The 23,704-nt window shown below is 44.0% G+C and overlaps 1 protein-coding gene across 3 annotated transcripts in view; it reads left to right on the top strand.

Moving 5' to 3' along the window:
- The window catches only part of efl1 (elongation factor like GTPase 1), a 289,931-nt gene that overhangs the window by 227,950 nt on the left and 38,277 nt on the right, over positions 1 to 23,704 (top strand). For all 3 annotated transcript variants that reach the window (XM_033622163.2, XM_078162279.1, XM_078162283.1), the window contains 4 exons: positions 160 to 289; positions 598 to 724; positions 4,382 to 4,586; positions 17,232 to 17,761. In XM_033622163.2, coding sequence (XP_033478054.1) covers positions 160 to 289; positions 598 to 724; positions 4,382 to 4,586; positions 17,232 to 17,761 — 992 coding nt within the window. The remainder of the gene's footprint in view (positions 1 to 159; positions 290 to 597; positions 725 to 4,381; positions 4,587 to 17,231; positions 17,762 to 23,704) is intronic.

Genomic DNA, 23,704 nt, shown 5'->3' on the forward strand with positions numbered 1-23,704 from the left:
AAAAATGGTAGAATGTGTTTTACTCTCAGTTCTCAGCTTATCCTCAGTACATGAATGGAATTTTAGACAACATCAAAGTTGAATGAAACTGACGGTGGACAATGGGGACCACATTATCTGCCATAATAATTCACAAGCTTTTCACTTGTCTTTTTAAAGGTTTGCTAAAATTGAGATCAGCGCGTCTAAGCCAATTATTCCATTCAGAGAAACAGTGGTACGTTCTCCAAAAGTGGACATGGTTAATGAAGACCTGGGCAAGCAGCAGAAAGTAGCCATCATTCACCAGGTCAGTCAACAGCACATTCATTGTAAAAGTTTCTGTTTTCTGTTGTAAGCATTTAGTGTCTGCTACGTCTTTGCTAGGAATTATGCACAGAGGAGATAATGTCCTCTAGGTTTAATGACATGTTTTACATTATCTGGGTGCAATAATTAGGACATTTTGGCAGTTAGAAGGAGTGGTGGAGCAAAGAGCAGATTTCTTGGATTTACTAATAAACTTATAAACAGCCATCAACATTAACATTGAATCATCATCTCTCAGTACCTATGATTGGTTTACACATATGTTGTTGTGTATGTATGCACTGCTAGGTGAAGGAGGAGGCCTCTCAGGGTCGTTTGTCTGACAACCTGCGTATGGACCCCAGTGGAATGGTCACCCTCACCACCCCCAACAGACTGGCTACTGTCAGCGTCAGGGCAATCCCCCTGCCACAGGGTAAGATTTGGACACAGCAAGCAAGCAGGCTAAAGCTCTCAGTATACATTCAACAAACTTGGTTGTATGTTGTGTCTACCATGTCTAAAGGTGAAAGTGTTCATAGCTGCTCTGAATAACCACACTGCTGGGCCCTGCCATCACAGAGAGGAGCAATCATAGAAATAGTGTGAGAGTAGAAAGGACAGTCACATTCAAATCAGTGAAGCAGGATGGTCAAAATAGTGGCCATTTTTATGTGCAGCGTTGCCATTGCAACCATTGTAGTGGGCAAACTTCCATATACATTTTGTATAAACAAACCAATTTGCAGCAAGTTGGAAACTCACTGACATGAGGTTTTGTAGTAACAAGCATGAACAGTTCAGTAGTAGCAGAGAGGAATTGAAGTTTGTTGGATTTATATGACAGACAGGCCCAGATTGTTATTCTGAGTGCCTGACAACATCCCTATAGAGAGAGAAATCCCTACAGAGAGAGAAAACATTTTTCTTCACCATTTGCTTGATTCGGTCTTTTTGTTAATACCAAAGTTTGCTTTGGAGAAGTCCTACACACTGTGAGATTTTAGCAATCTTCTAAGTTTAGTCCAAGCTACACTGTGCGACATGGATCTAATAAACTTGGGTACAACATCAAGTTTGATGATTGCAGACTGTACAATAACAGCATACATATGATGCAATAGCTTTCTATACTGAGTGCGCAGGGATGCTGCACAAGTTATTACCTCTCCAACTGTGAAGCACAACAGAGGGGGACACGTTAATAAAAAATCTAAAGTTTTGTGGGCACTATATACTGCTGTGTTTCTTGTGTGTATGTTTACTAGCTGCTAGTTCTTTTTTTTTTATTGCCGTTTCTGTTCTTTGTAAAGCGTCTTTGAATATCCTGAAAAGCGCTGTATAAATCCAATGTATTATTATTATTATTATTATTATTATCATTATTATCATTATTATTATTAGTTTGCTCACCTGGCAGCTGCAACTCCACCACTATTTCCTTTCATGCTTCATCCTTCTTTGCACGATCATGGTAAAAGCTCGAGGACACATCATAAGGCAAGGCTTCTGCTACCACAACTACACAAGGTTTTCCTCTTAGCTGAAATCCCACACAGTGCGTCATTCCATGCTGCATTTCTATTGGTTGGTTAAAAGACAAAGGTTGTAACAGCAGTCACACAGTGAGATTGTCATCCTAAATTTCTGACTCTGTCAGAATTTTATCCCAGGCTGTCTTTGGTCACAAGATCATGACAATGGCCATCCTTGAACCTCTCTCATTGTGCAACATAGGACCACCGTTTTAGAGCCACAACCAAAGATATTGCCACGTTTCTTTTATGATGGTCATCTGTTGTCTGGGACAGCCCAAAATCACACAATGTATACCGGCCTTGAGATGTGCAAGACAACATTTGTTGGAAGCTTACTGAGGCCTTGAGGAATGACACAAATCTCAATTCAACTCAACTCAACTCAAATTTATTTATAAAGCACATTTAAAAACAACTCACGATGACCAAAGTGCTGTACAAAAGGAATAAAATGCGAAGAAACGCATACATATGGGTGACATAATTGTCAGGTACACAGCTCACACATTTATAGACCCAACACACACAGGCACACATCAGGGAAAACCACATCGGGGGACTCAAACACTAATGAATAAAAGAAGGTTTTGAGCCTGGACTTAAATGATTCAGTGGTGGGGCCAGATCTGATTGGGAGGGGGATGCTGTTCCACTGTCACAGCAGACTGTGCCGCAGACACAGCAAAGGCATGATCAACCCTGAGCTTAAGTCTGGAGCGTGGGACAGCCAGGAGCCCCTGGTCAGCTGACCTGAGGGGCCTGGGTGTGGAATGGGGGGGTTAGAAGGTCTGAGATGTAGAATGGGGCTAGACCATTAAGGGCCTTGTAAACAAACAAGAGAACCTTAAGTCACCTCTGAACTTTACTGGCAGCCTGTGGAGAGAGGCAAAAACAGGTGTGATGTGGTCTCTCTTCCGGGTACCTGTGAGAAGCCAAGCAGTGGCATTCTGAACCAGCTGGAGGCGGGACAGAGAGGACAGACTGATACCAGTGTACAGAGAGTTACAGTAGTCTAAACGGGAGGAGATGAGAGCATGGGTGACTATCTGCAGGTCATCGAGGGAGAGAAATGGCTTGATTTTGGAAATGGTGCAGAGTTGGAAAAAAATGGCTTTTACTACTGCATTTATTTGTTTCTCAAATTTAAAGGCAGAGTCAAATATCACGCTAAGATTTTTGGCATGGGGTTTAACATAGTTAGAGAGGCTACCGAGCTGGTCAGAAAACCCTCGAATGGAGTCAGGGGGGCCAAAGAGGACAACTTCTGATTTGCCCTCATTCAGCTGGAGGAAATTCTGTGCCATCCAGTTCTTTGTGTCCTTGAGGCAGTTTATGAGATTGGCAACACTGGACTTGTGGTTAGGCTGGATAGGTAGATACAGCTGTGTGTCATCAGCATAGGAGTGGAAGGAGATGTTATGTTTTTTAATAATTTGGCCAAGAGGAAGCATGTACAATGAAAAGAGAATAGGACCTAAGATGGAGCCTTGAGGGACTCAAATCATGTGAAACAATTGATATCAGAAAACATCTTTAAGTTCTTGTGCCCAACCAGCACAGATTGTGTTGAGTTAAAATAGCAGAGGTTTCAGGTTATTGGAAGAAAAAAGTGGCATACTTTAATTAGTATCAGTTAGCAAACAAACATGCATCACATGTCAGCAGATCACAACTTTATTTTTCTCCATTTCACATTTTCTTCATGTTTGGTATGATACCACTCCATGAGCAGTGAAATTCACTTATCTTTACTCATTAAAATGTTCTTCTTATTTGCCTGTAGGATTAAACTTGAATTGCACTCTAATTGCATCCACTGTCCTATCATTACACTGTGCCCAGCTGGGTTTTATTCTAGCAAATCAAGGACTGATTTAAGCCAGGTTCACACAGGACTCGGAAGCACCACGAAGCCTGCCGATTTCCCGTGTAATGTTGCCACCATGCTTTTGGTGCCTATGTTAACCGATTAAATGACATGTAGAGCTCTGCCTCTATCTGCTTATGTGTCTGTATGTGTGTGGACATGTGTGTCTGTGTGTGTGGCTCTGCTCATCTCTTCGCTCTCTGTTTAGACATAACTGATAAATATGTGGAAGCATGGGATGCATATTCTATTATTTATCATAGTCAGATCATTTAAATCATATTTAATACATTTATATCGAGTTTAACACATTTTCGGGATGTTTTCTTGCCTTGTTGCTTGTGGCTTGGGTAAAAAATAGACCAGAAGCTGAAACTATTGCAAACCGGTCTGGGCGCTTGGCACCACGTCATGTCCACTGTTAACAGCTTAAACTGAGCAGAGAGCAGAATTACTTGCTGACCGGTGTGGAGAAATGCGCTTCTGGTGTGAACGGCCAGGCGACTGCTGAAGGGTGGCTGCGTGACAATTAGCAACGCTTCTGTGTTCAGTGTAAACCTGGTTTTATACGCCGCCCCCCCCCCCCCCCCCCCCCCAAGATATGATGAAGGCTAAAATAACAGAGCATGAACTGTTGCAATTTGACTATTTCATGTCAGCATGTCAGTAATTTTGTTTTTCCTATCAGAGGTTACTCGTCTGTTGGAGAGTAGCACGGAGCTGATTCGGACTCTGGAGCATGTAAACATGTCCCTGAGGGAGGGGAAGAGTCTGGATGTTAGCCCCAGGACGCTGGAGGCCATCGTTGAACTCAAGACCCAGCTGGAGAGCCTGCTGCAGGGGAGGAAGTGGAGGAATGCTGTGGAGCGTATCTGGGCTTTTGGGCCTCGCAGGTCTGACACTCGTTTTAGTGGCAATGACATGGTTCAAATGAATATAAACTCCTGCGGTATAGGCTTAAAGCAGAAACACAGCAAGGACATGAATCAAGGGAGGCAAATATATATTTGGGCTCACATGAAACATAATATTTTACTGTTACTGTAATCTACTGTAACCTGTTGTCTTGATCCATTCAGGTTAAAGAATAGGCTCACATAGGGTCACATTCACAAACAGTGTGAATATACAAATCTGCTTAAACCATGCGTATGAACATTTTAGTAGAAATAAGGGGTTCATCAATATTTTCTTACTTGAATTTGTTCCTACTCTGAACAAATTTAGAGCTGCATCAGACAATTTCTACGCACAAATGATAAAGACCTGTCTGTCTTTGAAAATGTAAACTTAAAGCTACTACAAGGAACTTTTAACTGGATATACAAAAGTCTCTCGTTTCTGCTGATGTCTGTGCATGACCTACAACAGCAAATGAGACCATCGGTGTGAAGATAAGCTATTTCTATATAGCGTATATCCATACCTTTAGGAAACTGTGTCCGGGTCCGCACCAGGTTGCTTCCAGGACGAAGCGATTTACGGCACTCAGACGGCACACGTCATCTTACCTAGCTGCTTACATTTATAGTGACTCTTATAAATAGTCACTATTCCTCCTCCTCGACCCGACGTCTGCGGGGAGTTAAATTAGCGGCAATCATCGGGTAAAAGTTCTGTGAAAGCACTGGACTCACCAACAGTCTCACTCACACAGAGAAAATCCAATCCTCGGGAAGTCAGGAAATCCTTCAGGATAAACGTTTTTTTCGCTAGCGATCTAGCATTTATCAGCCCAATCCTGGCAGGAGCCGGCGCGTCCACGGCGTTAGCTGTCCGGGGAGCCACACACAGAGGCCGCAGGTTGCGCAGATTCACCCCGCGCCAGCGGGGACTAGGAGAGCAGGGGCCGCGGGGCTGGAAAACCTTATCCGGGCTGACGACAGGTACCAGCCAGGCGTCGACAGGGTACAGCGAGTGCCGAGAAATAAAGAGGCGAGGCACCGCTCCATACTCAGTCCAAGAAGCCGTGGAAGTGCTCGCCAAACAGGCCTTCAGCCTTACCAGCCGACTGCTGCATTTGCCCCGGCGATGGTGGCGCTTATGCCGGAGAGGTGGAGCTGGGGCGCGGCAGTTTTCCCATCTTGTTGTTTCATTCATCCCCAAAACAAACACATGCGCAAGCCAGGTAAGCGTCTTTACGAAAGTACGCGCTAGAGCTCATGGGAAATGTAGGCTTCATTCCGGCAAAACACTACCGCTTTTGTCCACAGGGTCACCAAAATCAACTCAAAATGAAAGTTCTTTGTAGGGGCTTTAACATATTAAAAAAAATCATTTAAAAAGGCTTTAACCCTAAGGGCCCGAATGACGCATAGTGCGTCCAACTTTGCAAACAAAGTGGCAAATATTATCTTGGAGGACATCATTGCACTTGGTTGACTATTTTTCTGTTATCTTAGATGTAAATATTGCATGTTTCTCGTACTCGTACTCGTCGTCCTCCGCTTATCCAGTTCGGGTCATGGGGACAGCAGCCTCAGCAAAGAAGCCCAGACAGTCCTCTCCCCAGCCACTTCCGTCAGCTCTTCCGCGGGAACCCCGAGGCGTTCCCAGGCCAGCCGGGTGATGTAGTCCCTCCAGCGTGTTCTGGGGCGGCTCCAACGTCTCCTCCCGGTTGGACATGCCGGAAACATCTCCCAAGGGAGGCATCCGGAAGGCATCCTTACCAGATGCCCGAACCACCTCAACTGGCTCCTCTTGATGTGGAGGAGCAGTGGCTCTACTCCGAGTCCCTCCCGGATGTCTGAGCTCCTCACCCTATCTCTAAGGCTGAGCCCAGCCACCCTGCGGAGGAAACTCATTTCGGCCGCTTGTACTCGCGATCTCATTCTTTCGGTCACTACCCAGAGCTTGTGACCATAGGTGAGGGTTGGAACGTAGATCGACCGGTAAATTGAGAGCTTTGCTTTCTGGCTAAGCTCCCTCTTCACCACAACGGACCGGTTAAGCGCCTGCATCACTGCTGACGCTGCCCCAATCCGCCTGTCAATCTCCCGCTCCATCCTACCCTCACTCGTGAACAAGATCCCGAGATACTTAAACTCCTCCACCTGAGGAAGGACCTCCCCCCGACCTGGAGTGGGCAATCCACCCTTTTCCGGCTGAGGACCATGGCCTCAGACTTGGAGGTGCTGATTCTCATCCCAGCCGCTTCACACTCGGCTGCGAACCGCCCCAGCGAGAGCTGGAGGTCACTGTTCAATGGAGCTAGGAGGACCACGTCATCCGCAAAAAGCAGGGACGAGATCCCCCCATCACCGAACCTGACACCCTCCACCACTCGGCTGCGCCTAGAAATTCTGTCCATAAAAGTTATGAACAGAACCGGTGACAAAGGGCAGCCCTGGCGGAGTCCAACCCTCACCTGGAACAGGTCCGACTTACTGCCAGCCACGCGAACCAGACTCATGCTCCTTCGGTACAGGGACTGGATGGCCCTTAGCAAGGGGCCACCAATGCCATACTCCCGGAGCACCCCCCACAGGATGCCCCTGGGGACACAGTCGTAAGCCTTCTCCAAATCCACAAAACACATGTGGACTGGTTGGGCAAACTCCCATGCCCCCTCCAGCACCCTGGCGAGGGTAAAGAGCTGGTCCACGGTTCCGCGTCCGGGACAAAAACCACATTGCTTCTCCTCAATCTGAGGTTTAACTATCGACCGGATCCTCTTCTCCAGCACCCTGGAGTAGACCTTACTGGGTAGGCTGAGGAGTGTGATCCCCCTGTAGTTGGAACACACCCTCTGGTTCTCTTTCTTGAAAATGGGGACCACCACCCCGGTCTGCCACTCCAGAGGCACTGCCCCCAATGTCCACTCAATGTTGCAGAGGCGTGTCAGCCAGGACAGCCCTACAACATCCAGAGCCTTGAGATATCCAGGACGAATCTCATCCACCCCCGGGGGTTCCCCCGCCTCGGAGTTGTTTCACTACCTCAGCAACTTCTGCCCCAGAAATCGGACGACCCGCCCCCGAGACCCCCGTCTCTGTTTCCTCACTGGAATACGTGTTGGTGGGATTGAGGAGCTCCTCAAAGTATTCCTTCCACCTCCCGACAATGCATGTTTCTTTCAGATAAAACACATTTTTTACTTGTGAATGAGTCAATGGAATTTCTTGCAATAATGAAAAAATACTGGCAGTCATGTCCGCCTGGCACAAACCACATGTTTTGGACAACTGTGAAGTGACAGAATGTCCCACCATCATGGTTCTTATATTGCCAGATTCCAGAGAGTCTCTCCTCTTCATATATGGCAGAATATGTCAACTTCCAACTTGCTATGGTGAGATACATGTAAAAATGTAAAAATTTAGCAACACGGATTTGTTTTTTTCATTGATATAAAATTAATATAAAATACAGGCACACAGGAGGACATGTAATGATGGCAAATCTGGATAGCCCACATTGTCCTGAAAAAAACAAGATATAGCATGTGTATGTAGCCTTTATAATGACTGTGATATGAGCTCAAAAGTAAAGGCAGTAAAAATACCCCAAAAACACCTAGGGCCCATAGGGTTAATAGACAGTATTTTAAACCATTAATTAACTAATGCATTGGTAAAATGTATTAATTAACCATGAAATTGGGGGTGGGGTGGGGGCGAGGGATGGTTCGCCCAGGGCGTAAAACTAGCCAGGACCACCTCTGCATATGTAACCTTGCTGGGAGATGTTGCAGTTCCTGCCTGCAGTGGAGAGCATCAGAGACCGACATGTTAGAACATGTTTGCAGAGAGTGACAAAAGGCTTATCAGCTGTTTCTGACTGCCATTACAATCACAGACGCTCAGTAACAGTTTGACACTGGTGTCAGAGCCTTAGTATGTGTTTAGAAGCACCTTCACCTCCATAATACACCTCTGGGAAAACTTATTTGCTTATATAGAGAATAGGGGGCGTGGCAGTATGCTGATTGCATATAACGGGCACAAGCCTGTCAGCTTAGAATGATTCTGATTCATTAACGTACACAGTGGTAACAACAAAATCAGCCGCTGTGCATGTGTCATGAATTCAACAGTGATTTTGCCTGTGCACATATTTTCTGCACAGAGTACAAACATTTCTACACACATATTAGTAAATGAGGCTCATTGTTCTTGTCTGTTTTCAAACAATACTCCGATGCCCATCTGTAGTTTAACAGTGTTTGCTGTAATAATTCATGTTCTTCATTACTGGCTATTAATAGACAGCTATTGTTATGTAACAACCTCATTCTGTAAAGTTGTAACAGTGTATGATAATATCTGTGGAGTACCTTATACTGTGTGAGCTTTCCCCAGGCTTCTTTCACATGTTTACCACATCCTGACACAATTTTAGACCATCTGTCATCATCAGTATCTTCCCCAAGGTCCCTTTGCCAAATCAATTTCATGTTAAAAGACATCACACAGGAGGGAGTTAATTACTTTATAAAATTATGAAGCCTTGTGGTTTTCCACCGGTAATTTGGGGTAGTTTACAATTATATTATCAGCTATATTGTAGGACTTTGATATAATACAACTTCTTACTTCTCTTTAGGTACTTCCAAAATTGCCCTTTTCCTACCAAATTAAATCGCTAAACCAGATTACTGTATGAGAGACATAAGCCATCCTCAAATAAATCATCAATGGTGCATAACCCGTGGGAAAGCCACTGCTTCCAAAAAACAGTATTTTTTCTCATACGGATTGCAGGGTTATGCCACACTGAGGAGTATCTTTGTAAATTATGTGTTACTTTTAACAGTTTATGGACTTTAATCCACACATCTCTTGAATGGAGAAGGACTTGGTTTGTAATATTACTTGAGGTAAGCAGCGATAGGATTAAATGGTGAGTACAGCTTGTATTCAATGTTTGCTGCTTTATCTACTGCATCATCCCAATATTTTGCTGTTTTAGCCATTTCAAAAGATAAATGGTACAGTCTCCTTGTGGGCACATAACTTAGTCATTTTTATCCTGGCTCTTCTTCCAATCCACAGAAATTGTTTTATAAAGCTAATTTAACCCATTTAATGAAATTGGAGTTAAAGCCGAAATTAGCTAAGGTGGAGAACAAAAACACCGCTCCACCTTATCAAAGGCTTTCTCTGCATCAAGGGAGATAGCCGTTACTGGAACATTCTTAGAATGACTCACCGACATTAAATGTAGCAACAATCTGACATTATCAGTAGATGTTCTGTTTTTCATGAATCCCATGTGGTTGGTGTGACAAAACACTCTGTCAACGCCCAGCTCAAGATTCAAGTCAAGATTTAGCAAGCTAATGGGTCTGAAATTAGAGGGATCAGCTGCATTTCGACCTGGTTTGGGAATAAGTGAAATTAATGCTTCATTAAAAGTTGGGGCTAAACATCCCTTCTTGAACATCTCCATATTGGGGCAAGAATATCTATAAATGCTTTATAATACTCTACTGGGAGTCCATCATAGCCAGGAGATTTCCCATTTTTCATTGCAGATATTGCCTCCCTTATCTCATTTTCTGTTATGTGCAACTCCAATTCCTCTGCATCCTCAGGCTGCAGTTTAGATACATCTACATTAGAAAGAAACAGTTCGATCTTCTCTTGCGAAGTAGTAGTGGGTAATGATGAGGTATATAATTTTTCATAATACTGTTGAAATATCTTGTTTATGTCTTTAACAGAAAAGAATTGTCTATGGCCCTGATTGATTACTGGTATCATATTGGATAAAGTTTTCTCTTTCAGTTGTCTAGCCAGTAATTTTCCTGTTTTTTCTCCTCCTTCATAAAAAATAGTTTTTAATCTAAACAGTGCATATTCTGCTTTTTTATTATATATCTCATGTTACTGAAATTTGACCTTGCAGAGCTCCGAGAGCTGCCCGTCAGAAAAAAATGTTTGATTAGTCTTAGTTCCTTATCCTTAGTTTCCTTTTCTAGTTCAGTAATCCTGCTTAGACTTTCTTTTTTCTTTTTAGTGGCCTGTTCTATAAATTTCCCCCTAATATACGCTTTTGATGCTTCCCAAACTGTTGGAATTTCCTCAGTGCTGCCAATGTTTATATCAAAAAATGCTCTCAAGTCTCTCTCTCTCTCTCTCTCTCTCTCTCTCTCTCTCTCTCTCTCGAGTTTTTCCTAAAAGCAGAGTCTAATAATAATAATGAGTTCATTCTTCACCTTCCTCTTCTCTGATTATCTGAATTTGTATAAAAAAGTAGTTCTCCTGAAATGTATATTCCCTCTCTGTTGGATTGGTAAACCTCCTTCTGTCTGTTAGCTCCACATTTGCAAGATGGCGCCCCCAGTGCAGACGCCTGTTACAGCAGCTCCTGCTCACCGCTGAGTTTTTTTCTGAAAACCATCTCAGGACACAAACAGCCAGACTCCCAGGCCAGAGGTGACCAGAAGTGGGTGAATGATCTGAATCTGTTCTTCAATAGGTTTGATCAGTCTGCCCCTCCCCTGGCCCAGACATCACCCCCCCCCCGGGTGACGCTGAGAACAAGGATGGAGAGAGGCTGCCATTGGCTGTTAAAGACATGGGCAGCTGTGAGATTTACCCCCAAACCATCCAGCATAACCCTAATGGAAGGTTTGTCGTGGTGTGCGGAGATGGAGAGAATATCCTCTACACTGCCATGGCTTTGAGGAACAAGTGGGGATAAAGACGAGGAAGGCTGCGGGTCCAGATGGCATCAGCTCCAGGCTCCTGAAGTCCTGCGCAGACCAACTGAGTGGGATAGTTGAAACCATCTTCAACCTGAGCCTGAGGCTGCGGAGAGTACCATAGCAGTGGAAGACATCCTGTGTGGTACTTGTGGCCAAGACTCCGCACTCCAAGGACTTCAGCAGCTTCAGACCAGTGGCATTAACATCGCACCTCATGAAGACTCTGGAGCGCCTGGTCCTGTCTCGTCTCCACCCTGCAGTAGGTCCTTCAATGGACCCGCTGCAGTTTGCCTACCAGCCTGGCACTGGGGTGGGCGACGCCGTCATCTTCCTCCTGCATAGAGCTCTTTCCCACCTGGAGAAGCCCGGAAGCGCTGTGAGAATCATGTTCTTTGATTTCTCCAGCACTTTCAATACCATACACCTGCACTTCTGAGGGACAAACTGGAGCACATAGGGGTGGCTAATCACCTCACATCCTGGATCCTGGACTGCCTTACGGAACGGCCGCAGTATGTCAGGACCCAGGATTGTGTATCGGACTTGGTTGTCTGCAGTACAGGGGCCCCACAGGAGACAGTGCTGGCACCGTTCCTCTTCACCCTCTACACTGCAGACTTTTCACATGTCAAGCCCACCTGTCATCTGCAGAAGTTCTCTGATGACTCTGCCATTGTTGGCCTCATCACAGATGGGGACGACAGGGAGTACAGAGAACTGAACCAGGACTTTGTGGACTGGTGCCTGAGGAACCACCTTCAGATCAACGTGGGTAAAACCAAAGAGCTGGTGGTGGATTTCCGCAGGCGCAGACTCCTCCCCCCAACACGGGTGAACATCCAGGGAAAGGACATTGAGATGGTGACATCTTGTAAGTACCTGGGTGTTCATCTTAACAATAAACCGGACTGGACTAATCACGTAACAACACTGTACAGGAAAGGCCAAAGCAGACTCTACCTGCTGAGGTGGCTCAGGTCTTTTGGAGTGCAGGGGGCGCTCCTGAAGACCTTCTTTGACACTGTGGTGGCATCAGCCATCCTTTACCGAGTGGTCTGCTGGGGCAGCAGCGTCTTGGCTGCAGATAGGAAGAGACTGGACAAGCTGATCAAGAAGGCCAGCTCTGTCCTGGGATGCTCTCTGGACTCTGTGCAGTTGGTGGGAGAAAGGAGGATGACAGCCAAGCTCTGGAAAGCTCCTTCAGCAATAGACTGATTCACCCAAAGTGTGTGAAGGAACACTATCGCAGGTCCTTCCTGCCTGCAGCTGTCAGGCTTCATAACCAGCACTGCTCACAGTAAACTGCACCATGGACACTTTAGGGACACTATGGACACTTTATGGACACCACTATAAGCATTGCTGTCCCCCATGTTGTTATTTGCACATTCAATATTCACCTTGCACTAAATGTGTTCACTTTAATCCATTGCTCACTTTTTTTTTATCCACTGCTCATTATTATTATTGTTATTATTTATTGCTGTTTCTTGTATCTTTTGTACTTTTTTCTGCATGCCTAGTTTTTTAAGTTTTTAAATATTGAAATCTTTAATTTGACTCTTTCCCCTTGACTGCTGTAACACTGGAATTTCTCAATTGTGGGACCAATAAAGGTGTATCTTATCTCTTATCTTATCTGCACAACATGTGTTGTGCGATTATCTCTAAAGTCAGTGAGGGGGCTCTATATGAACTTTTATCTAGTATAGGGTCCATTACTTCATTGCAATCACCTGCTAAGACAATCTGACCCTCTGTGTCCCCAAGAAACTTATTAACCTCATGAAAGAAATTTGTGTCTCCCTTATTAGGTGCATAAATATTACATAATACCATAGGCAATCCCTCTATTATGGCTTCAATACACACAATCCTTCTCTCTGCATCTTTAGTTTGTTTTAATAAAACGAAACGTATATTCTTTTTAATTAGAATCATAACACCGTTGCACCTACTTGAAAAGGAACTATGAAAAACATGGTCTACCCAACCAATCTTAAATTTTTCTGCTTCAATGTCCTGTGAGTTTCCTGCATGAAAACAATATCTGCCTGACAGTTCTTCAGATATGACAGTATTTTCCTCCTTTTAACTGGACTTCGAAATTCGTTAATATTCCATGAAATAAATTGAACTAGGTTGCTTGGCATCTCTAAACTCTATTAACAGTTCAGTCATTATTTGCCCAAGATCCATGTCTGCCATTATACATAGACATTGCCTTGACATTTTAAATGTTCTTGAATGATTACTTGCCATTACCAAATGCCTTCTTGTTTTTTGAACACCTGTAACAGAACCATAACAGAAAAAACACACAAAAATAACAAAACATAAAGTGCCTGGCTGTCTTAAAGTGCAACTTGCAGGTTAAATTTTTTTTAAAAATATATACATAACCTGGGGCGTCGGTGGCTTAGTGGTGGAGCAGGTGCCCCATGTACAACGCTGTTGCCACAGCAGCCCGGGTTCAAATCCGGCTCGTGGCCCTTTGCTGCATGTCATCCCCTCTCTCTCTCTCCCCCTTTCATACTTACCTTTCCTGTGCATTAAAGGCAAAAATGCCCAAAAAACATATTAAAAAAAAATACAGTACAGGCCAAAAGTTTGGACACACCTTCTCATTCCATGCGTTTCTTTATTTTCATGACTATTTACATTGTAGATTCTCACTGAAGGCATCAAAACTATGAATGAACACATGTGGAGTTATGTACTTAACAAAAAAAGGTGAAATAACTGAAAACATGTTTTATATTCTAGTTTCTTCAAAATAGCCACCCTTTGCTCTGATTACTGCTTTGCACACTCTTGGCATTCTCTCGATGAGCTTCAAGAGGTAGTCACCTGAAATGGTTTTCCAACAGTCTTGAAGGAGTTCCCAGAGGTGTTTAGCACTTGTTGGCCCCTTTGCCTTCACTCTGCGGTCCAACTCACCCCAAACCATCTCGATTGGGTTCAGGTCCGGTGACTGTGGAGGCCAGGTCATCTGCCGCAGCACTCCATCACTCTCCTTCTTGGTCAAATAGCCCTTACACAGCCTGGAGGTGTGTTTGGGGTCATTGTCCTGTTGAAAAATAAATGATCGTCCAACTAAACGCAAACCGGATGGGATGGCATGTCGCTGCAGGATGCTGTGGTAGCCATGCTGGTTCAGTGTGCCTTCAATTTTGAATAAATCCCCAACAGTGTCACCAGCAAAACACCCCCACACCATCACACCTCCTCCATGCTTCACAGTGGGAACCAGGCACGTGGAATCCATCCGTTCACCTTTTCTGCGTCTCACAAAGACACGGTGGTTGGAACCAAAGATCTCAAATTTGGACTCATCAGACCAAAGCACAGATTTCCACTGGTCTAATGTCCATTCCTTGTGTTTCTTGGCCCAAACAAATCTCTTCTGCTTGTTGCCTCTCCTTAGCAGTGGTTTCCTAGCAGCTATTTGACCATGAAGGCCTGATTGGCGCAGTCTCCTCTTAACAGTTGTTCTAGAGATGGGTCTGCTGCTAGAACTCTGTGTGGCATTCATCTGGTCTCTGATCTGAGCTGCTGTTAACTTGCGATTTCTGAGGCTGGTGACTCGGATGAACTTATCCTCAGAAGCAGAGGTGACTCTTGGTCTTCCTTTCCTGGGTTGGTCCTCATGTGTGCCAGTTTCGTTGTAGCGCTTGATGGTTTTTGCGACTCCACTTGGGGACACATTTAAAGTTTTTGCAATTTTCCGGACTGACTGACCTTCATTTCTTAAAGTAATGATGGCCACTCGTTTTTCTTTAGTTAGCTGATTGGTTCTTGCCATAGTAAGAATTTTAACAGTTGTCCAATAGGGCTGTCGGCTGTGTATTAACCTGACTTCTGCACAACACAACTGATGGTCCCAACCCCATTGATAAAGCAAGAAATTCCACTAATTAACCCTGATAAGGCACACCTGTGAAGTGGAAACCATTTCAGGTGACTACCTCTTGAAGCTCATCGAGAGAATGCCAAGAGTGTGCAAGTAGTAATCAGAGCAAAGGGTGGCTATTTTGAAGAAACTAGAATATAAAACATGTTTTCAGTTATTTCACCTTTTTTTGTTAAGTACATAACTCCACGTGTTCATTCATAGTTTTGATGCCTTCAGTGAGAATCTACAATGTAAATAGTCATGAAAATAAAGAAAACGCATTGAATGAGAAGGTGTGTCCAAACTTTTGGCCTGTACTGTATATATATATAAAAAACGCAGTCGTGTGCCCACCCTCGCACAAAGCACTTTGGTCAACGTGAGTTGTTTTTTAAATGTGCTTTATAAATAAAGTTGACTTGACTTGACAAGTGAGGGTGGGCGGTCTCCGTGTCTCCGTGGTCTCCATGTTTGAGACGGGAGCGGGTGGTGTGAGGGTTGATGGGCAGTGTGAGGCATGTTATGTCTGGTCTGGGGGTCAGATTCTCCACCAGAGCCCAGAAGGCACCACCTCCCTGCAGTACATACTCTCCACAGCTGAGGACATGGGCTGGCAGTTCCCACACAAGCACCTATCATACAAAAAATTATCAGGAAATCTTCGTATCTCTCCCTCTCTCTCTCTCCCCTGCGGACGTCAATACACCGTAATGCGGAGTTATAACACGCATAGCAAGATACGTCTGATACAAGCTGATATTTACGCATTAGTTTCTGTTATGGGTAAGTAGCATTAGTTCTAATACTGGCAGAACTATTGGTAGCTTTGTTATAACCTAATACGTGATGGCAAACTTAATGTTGCGATATGAACACAGTGTTAGACATCGTTATCTGTCGTTAGCTAACGCTAGTTGCTCACCAAGACACCTGCCCAGTTCTCCACTGGTTCTCCTCACACCACAGCTCTATTTCTCTCCTGTGGCCGTTATTTCTCCTAACCCTGATCTGTTCCTGGTCTCTTGGACGCCTAGCAGGCTCATAGTAATTATAAGCCTGTGGGCTGTCATATGCATATGAATGTACATTTTCAACCTCTTCAGTCTCAAAACTAGTACTGGGATCCATGTTTATTAATGATACACTCAATCGAACTCGGCTGGACTCCCTTACGCTACGTCACTTCCGGTTAGTGGGTTTTTAGATGTGGAAGCAAAATTCTCTCACAAAAACGACCCCAAAAGTCACTGTAGTGTGTAAATGTTTTTGTTTTTTGTTTTAATCGAGTTTCTACATCATTTTCCTACACATTTATTCACCATGGTCTCCAACCTGCAAGTTGGGCTTTAATGCAGCCATTCCCTGAGTACTAAACGCTCCTCACAAAAAGAAAAAGATGAGGAAAAGAGAGAAGAACAATAAATAAATAAAAGGAGAAAAAAAAGTAATTCTTATTGGTCCGTAGGATTAGCACAGCTACTGTGGCTTTCTCTTACCAGCTTCTCTGTGCCCTGCCCAAGTGTCCTTCATCAGTTCTGAGCTGTTCTCAGAGAAAAGGCTCTGATAAAGCCACTGTACACTACCTGCCAGACACCAACCAGACAAGCAGACAGACACAGTCACAGAGTAGCTGGTGAACATAGTGGAGGTCACCAGTGGGTGGTGGTGGAGACTTAAACAGAGCTAAAAGCAGAGTGAATATTTGGCTTAAATTCATCAAGTTACACAAACATGAATCCAAATGAATTCTATTGTTGCTCTGCTTCTGCTGGATAGTTAAATAAGCTGTTTGCTAACACATTTGCTAGAACAATTTTATATGATGATAATATGTCTCAGGTGTGTGTTCACAGCTTGTTGTGCTGTCTCCAAGTGGCCAAAAAAATCTCAATCATGAGAATGTACTGCATGCCTGGAATTCATAGTAACACAAAGAATGATCTGTAGTACCTTGTAAACCATTATTCATTGTGTTACTGTTCTCGTTTTCAGATATGGTCCCAATATTCTGCTGAACAGTGTGGAGGGTTACCAGCGGCCCTCCCTGTGGCAGTGTCTGGGCAGGGGAGACAAAGCTGGCGAAGGTGGAGCCCAGGCTGCTGTTATTCGAGACTTGGATAACAGCATCATCAGTGGCTTCCAGCTAGCATCTCTGTCAGGGCCCATGTGTGAGGAGCCCCTAATGGGTGTATGTTTCTCAGTGGAGAGGTGGGACGTCCAGTCTTCAGCCCCGCCACAATATCAGGACTCTATGGAGGAGGACTCCACATCCCATGAGGCTTTAGCAGACAGCAAAGTGGAACAATGCATTGAGACATCTGCCCAGGTGGAGGGCACAGCAGCAGGGCCAAACCAGGCCTGGCGCAGGCCAGAAGCTGCAGCTGCAGACTGCTACGGGCCGGTCTCCGGCCAGCTGATTGCTGCCATGAAGGAGGCCTGCCGTCATGCCTTCCAGGCTCAGCCCCAGAGACTCATGGCTGCCATGTATACCTGCGAGATCATGGCCACTGCTGAGGTGCTAGGTAAGAGAGCACTGTCAACCCATTTCTGCATCACGAAGAAAATATTCTTGGTCTGATAATGGCCAGTCTCTCCATGTTTTTTCTTTGTTTTGTTCCTGCTTTGTTTGTTTGTTTGGTTGGCTGGTTGGTTGGTCGGTTTTCTTTTGTTTTTTCTTTTGTTGTTTTTAATAGTGATTATTAAAAAACCCTCTATATTGACTCAAGTTGTATATTTCTGCAGATAGCATGGGTTTTACTTATCAGGGTTTTGGAATCTCTCTCAGATGTCTGCCTCCACCCCAACACAGTGGAAGTGAATGGGAATTTTGTTTGTGGTGAAGGACATGACACACTAGAATGGTGTCCATCCTGGTCCTATACATCTATAGTAGAGCTTTGAAGGCCCAACCCCAACCTGAGCCCAAACCATGGCAGCAGTTTGGGAACTAAACCTGATTAAAAACCCAAATGCACCGTAATTTTTTTTAGATTAACACATTTATTATGAGCTTAGGGCTGACATGTTTCCTTGCACCACTTCTTTTTCTCTTCCTTCATTTATTTCAAGAGTCTGTTGTCAGCTCCATGTCTCGCATGCAACAGGTTTGGCAGAACGGACTGCGCCCCCCAGTGCATCTCCACCTTTGAGTATGCACAGCGGTCCATGACAATGCATTGCACAGATGATGCTCACTGCTCTCCGCTGCATGTTACGCACAACTCTCCCACTGCTGAGGAGGTAGAAGCAAATACTGCCAACCACGTCACCTTGCAGCCTCTCTCTCTGTCTCTCTCTCTCTCCCAGTTTCATGCATCTCCTGTGCAGTGCACTGGAGTTTGTGCACAGTATGTTAGCAAATACCCCCCCCCCCCCAATTCTGATGTTTTGTCAGTTCAAATCTTATAAAAATCTCAACATTTTTATTAGTAATAATTGATTATCCATTACTCTTTTCATGAAATTCTGCACCCTTTTTTGTCCAAAAAGTTCTATTTTAACTTCATCTGTCCACAGAACTTGTGGACAGAGTAGGGCTGGGCGATAAATCGATTTTATCGGTTAATTCGAATTTGCAGTTTAGGCCGATTTGTTTTAATGAAAATCGAGTTTCTATTTAAAATCCACCACCACCGCTCCACGCTGGGCTCCGGTAGTTCAGAGTGGGCTCACCCCTCCCTCCCGCGCGCTTGATACAAACAACATGGCAGCGAGCGGGGAAGAACTCCTTCTCAAGAAAGGGAACGAGTTCTTCAGCGCTTTTGTGTGCACACCTGTGTCTGTGTCTGTGTGTGCGTGCTCACCTGTGTATGTGTGTGTGTGTGCGCATCAGGGCCGAACTCCGCCGTGCGACACAGAGAGCAGAGGAGGATTTTAGATGCGCACCGTGTAGGGACATAAATGACATGCCGTTGTGTAAATAAGATGAATAAGTGTTATCAACGCCAAGCTGCCAGACCCCCGAACCATAGCAAAGGGACCTCCGAAGACCATTAGCTCCTTTAGCTTGTGTTAGCTCGTTGTGGCAACAACACATAAACAACGGGACTTCATCTGCGTTGAAGAACGACACTTTATTTTCAGTACTGCAGGGATGATGCGCAGCCTCTCTCATCAGTGTCTGACTTTTACATAGAGGGAAATAACTCAAAAACAGCATGCAGAACTGCGTAGGCTTCTTCACTGTGGCTGCTCGATGCAAACAACATAGCACATGCGGCATGCCTCACTTTCTTCCTGGGGCGCATCCGTCTGACGTCACACACCACACCCGGCGCAATAACGTCTCATACCTCCTACATCAACTACACACATACACAGCTCCACACCACACACACACACAAGCCACACACATCAGGCTCAGCCTGTAACATAAGGCTATTTAGTTTGTTTAATAAAAGGACAAGGTATAGACCTGTTCTATAGGAAAGGTAACCTTAAATGACTTCTGTTGTGATCCAATATAATGGTAGGGGAAACACTGCCGTATGATAAGAAATGGGTCCGGTGGAGAGCGATCACAGATGCAGTCGCAATGTATATTGCAAGAGATATGGTGCCCATATATAGGCTACCGTGGAAAAGCTGGGGTTTATTCACATGCTGAAAGTTTTGGACCCCAGGTATGTGCTACCAGGCCGCAATTTTTTATTTTTTTTTTAACTAGGAGGGGAAAAAAATTGATTTAAATCGTGAATCGGATATTTTGTGAAAAAATCAGAGATTTTTTTTTTTAGGCCATATCGCCCAGCCCTAGGACAGAGTAAAGGTTTTCTTCCAATGACTCTTTCATGACAGTCATATTTGTACAGGTGATGCTGCAAAGTCTGCTAAATCTTCCTGCAGGTCTTTTGCAGGCAAACAGGGGTTTTGACTTGCCTTTCTAACAATCCTGCGGGCAGCTCTCTCTACATGTTTTTTTTGGTCTTCCAGACCTCAACTTGACCTCTGCCATTTCTTAACTACATTACAAACTGAGGAAACAGCTACCTGAAAACACTTTGCTATCTTATTATAGCCTTCTCCTGCCTTATGGGTATCAATTATTTTAGTTTTCAGAGTGCTAGGCAGCTGTTAAGAGAAGCCCATGGCTGCTTATTGTTGGGACAAGTCAGAAAGCTTTGAAATTTGCATCACCTGGCCTTTCCTTATGATGAGATTTTTGTTCTCTCTCTCTCTCTCTCTCTCTCTCTCTCTCTCTCTCTCTCTCTCTCTCTCTGTGTACTGTGTATGTTAAGTGAGTGTCTCTGTGTCTCTGCCTCAGCTCTTTGTTGCTCCCCATTCTCAAACTTTACACTGTAAAATATTCTACTGTACATTTACAGTACATTACTGGCTCCTAGTTGCATTACTTTCAGAGTAAGTTACTGTATCATTTTTACAGTAAATTATTGTAAAATGACAGCTGTATACTGTGATCTCACAGTAGTTATGCCTGCATATTCCTGTGATTTAGCAGTATGCTCCTGTAAAATTACCATCTTTAACTGTAAACTCACAGTTAAAGCCCATTACTTTACTGTCATATAACAGTATGTTCCTGTTATTCACTATATTACATAATAAACTGTAACTTTACAGTTTATGTACATTGGATTACTGTAATTTAGCAGTATGCTCCCATAGAAGTGATTTAGCAGTGTACTTCTGTAAAATTACTATATTTACCTGCATGGATGTCACAATAAAATTCTGAATGTGGTAATGTATCACAGTGAAGGCCTGTGAGGTGCTAATAATATAATTTATTGTGAAATATTACAGTTAGAAGCCGAGTTAGGGATATGCAAAAATAGGCCTTAGCAAATGCAGAAGAACCAACTTTTCAGAAACTGAGGATAGAGAGAGGTCCCCCAGCAGACTAGGCCTTTGTCAGCCCAATTAGTGACTGGTCAAAGGCAAGCCTGAGCCAGCCCTAACTATAAGCTTTATCAAAAAGGAAAGTCTTAAAGGGAAATTTCGGTTTATTTCAACCTGTCTCCTATCGTCCTAAATTTGTTTCAAGTGACTAGTGACATAAAAATAATAGTTAGCATGTTAGCCGTTAGCCTAGATAGAGCCGGGGCGCATAGTAGCGTCAGACCCATTGAAACGTAAGTGAGCGGGCATACTTCAAGTGCAAAGTTAGTCCACTAAACAAGCTTTTTTTCCACAAAGACCGCCTCATATCGTTAGGATAAATGTCAGAGAACATATAGAAAACGACATGTAAACGTGTTGTCTTACCTTACCGGTGTGGTGCCATGTTTGTTTACCATTTAGCTCTGCTTTCCAAAGCACGGCTGAAATATTGTGAGAACAAGCAGCGATCTCATACCGTGCCTGAAATCTCGCGAGCTCTAGATAAAGCCCAGCTGGATACTACTCCAGGTGGAGGTGTCTCGTCCTCGGTCACATCCAGACCTTGAAAATAAGGCTGCAACCGGTCCCATTCCTTGCAACAGAGGCATTCCTCTTCTGTGGGCACTGGGGCACAGCATTCACAGGTACACCACCAATCTCCAGAGCTACGCAGCCTTGCAGCAGCCATTCCTCCTCTCTCGTCCTCTACCTGTTGCGCCTCTCTCTCTCTCTCTCCTCCTCCGTTATTCAAAATCGAATTCCTCCTCCACAAAGTTGAAGTCTGGCAAAAAGTCAGCCATTATTCTATAAATCTTTCATAAAATAAATGAATGAACTTTTCAGGCTACTGTCCGGTTCTGCCTTCCAGCTGTTGCTGCTTGTTCTCGCGAGATTTCAGGCACGGTATGAGATCGCTGCTTGTTCTTGCGATATTTCGGCCATGCTTTGGAAAGCAGAGCTAAATAGTAAACAAACATGGCACCACACCGGTAAGGTAAGACAACACGTTTACATGTCGTTTTCTATATGTTCTCTGACATTTATCCTAACGATATGAGGCGGTCTTTGTGGAAAAAAAGCTTGTTTAGTGGACTAACTTTGTGCTTGAAGTATACCCGTTCACTTATGTCAGACCTGTTAAAACGACCTATTTAGGACGATAAGAGACAGGTTGAAATAAACCGAAATTTCCCTTTAAGTCCAGTCTTAAATGAGGAGACGGTGTCTACCTGAAACAGGAAGATGGTTCCACAGAAAAGGAGCCTGATAGCTGAAGGCTCTGGCTCCTGTTCTACTTTTGGAGACTGTAGGACACACAAGTAACCCTGCATTCTCAGAGTGCAATGATCTGGTGGGATAATATGGCGATATGAGCTCTCTGAGATATTTCAGATCCTGACCATTTAGAGCTTTGTTAGTTAAGAGGCTTTTAAATTCAATATTGGATTTTACATGGAGCCAGTGCAGAGAAATGAAAACAGGTAAAATATGATCTCTTTTCTTAGTTCCTGTCAGTAAAGGTGCCGCTGAGTTCTGGAAGAATTATTAGAGCACCCTGATAACAGGGCATTGCAGTAATCCAGCCTAGAGGTAACAAATGTGTGAACCAATTTTTCTGCATGTTTTGGGGACAGGGTAGGCCTAATTTTTGCAATATTACACAGATGAAAGAACGCAATCCGTGAAGTTTTATATGACAGTTAAAAGACAAATCTTGATCAAATATTACCCTGAGGTTTCTTAAAGTCGTGCGAGAGGCCAGAGCAATGCCATCCAGAGACACTATATCTTCAGATAGAGAGTTTCTTAGGTGTTTGGGCCAAGAACAATAACTTCAGTTTTGTCTGAATTTAACATAAGGAAATTGGAACTCATTCAGGTTTTTATGTCTTTAAGGCATGTTTGAAGTTTAGTTAATTGATCCGTTTCCTTTGGCTTTATTGATAGATATAATTGTGTATCATCTGCATAGCACAGGGAAGTTTACAGAGTGATTTCTAATGATGTTACCTAAGGGAAGCATATATAAAGTCAATAGAATTGGTCTGAGCACAGAACCTTGTGGAACTCCAAAACAAACTTTAGTATGCAAAGATGATTCATCATGAACATCAGGGATGCAAACAGCTCGCTTTTCAGAGACTCTCGCTTTTTTCATGTCAATTTGGGTGACTGTTGGGAATCGTGTAGATCCGGGGTGGGGGGTTTGGCATGGACGTGGAAGAGTCTGGTTAATAATTCCACTAACAAAAATGAAATGAGCAGATGACAATGCTGCATGCAAAACAACTGTGTAGTGTGCATGCAAGCGTGAACCACTTGTTTTCATTTGGATGATGTGCTGCTGGATCAGAGATCATAGAGCGCTACGCATAGGGCAGGGTTTTCAGGTCCGCTTATTAGCCATGACTTTGGGCTTGTTGAAGTGAAGTTGCTTATTTGGGCTTGCTCTCTAAACGTCACCTTTCTCTATATATATCCGTCTAATAAGTTATGTAAACGCATGATAGTATGTTGGACAGGATGTTTACACAGCTCCGCTTCCTCCGCCCCTCTCCTTCTCCGTATACACACAGGTGACGGTCAGTCAATAAGACTTTTCACATTTAAATTGCGTGATTAAT

This window comes from Epinephelus lanceolatus, chromosome 2 (genome assembly GCF_041903045.1).
Source record: "Epinephelus lanceolatus isolate andai-2023 chromosome 2, ASM4190304v1, whole genome shotgun sequence".
NCBI lineage: Eukaryota > Metazoa > Chordata > Actinopteri > Perciformes > Serranidae > Epinephelus > Epinephelus lanceolatus.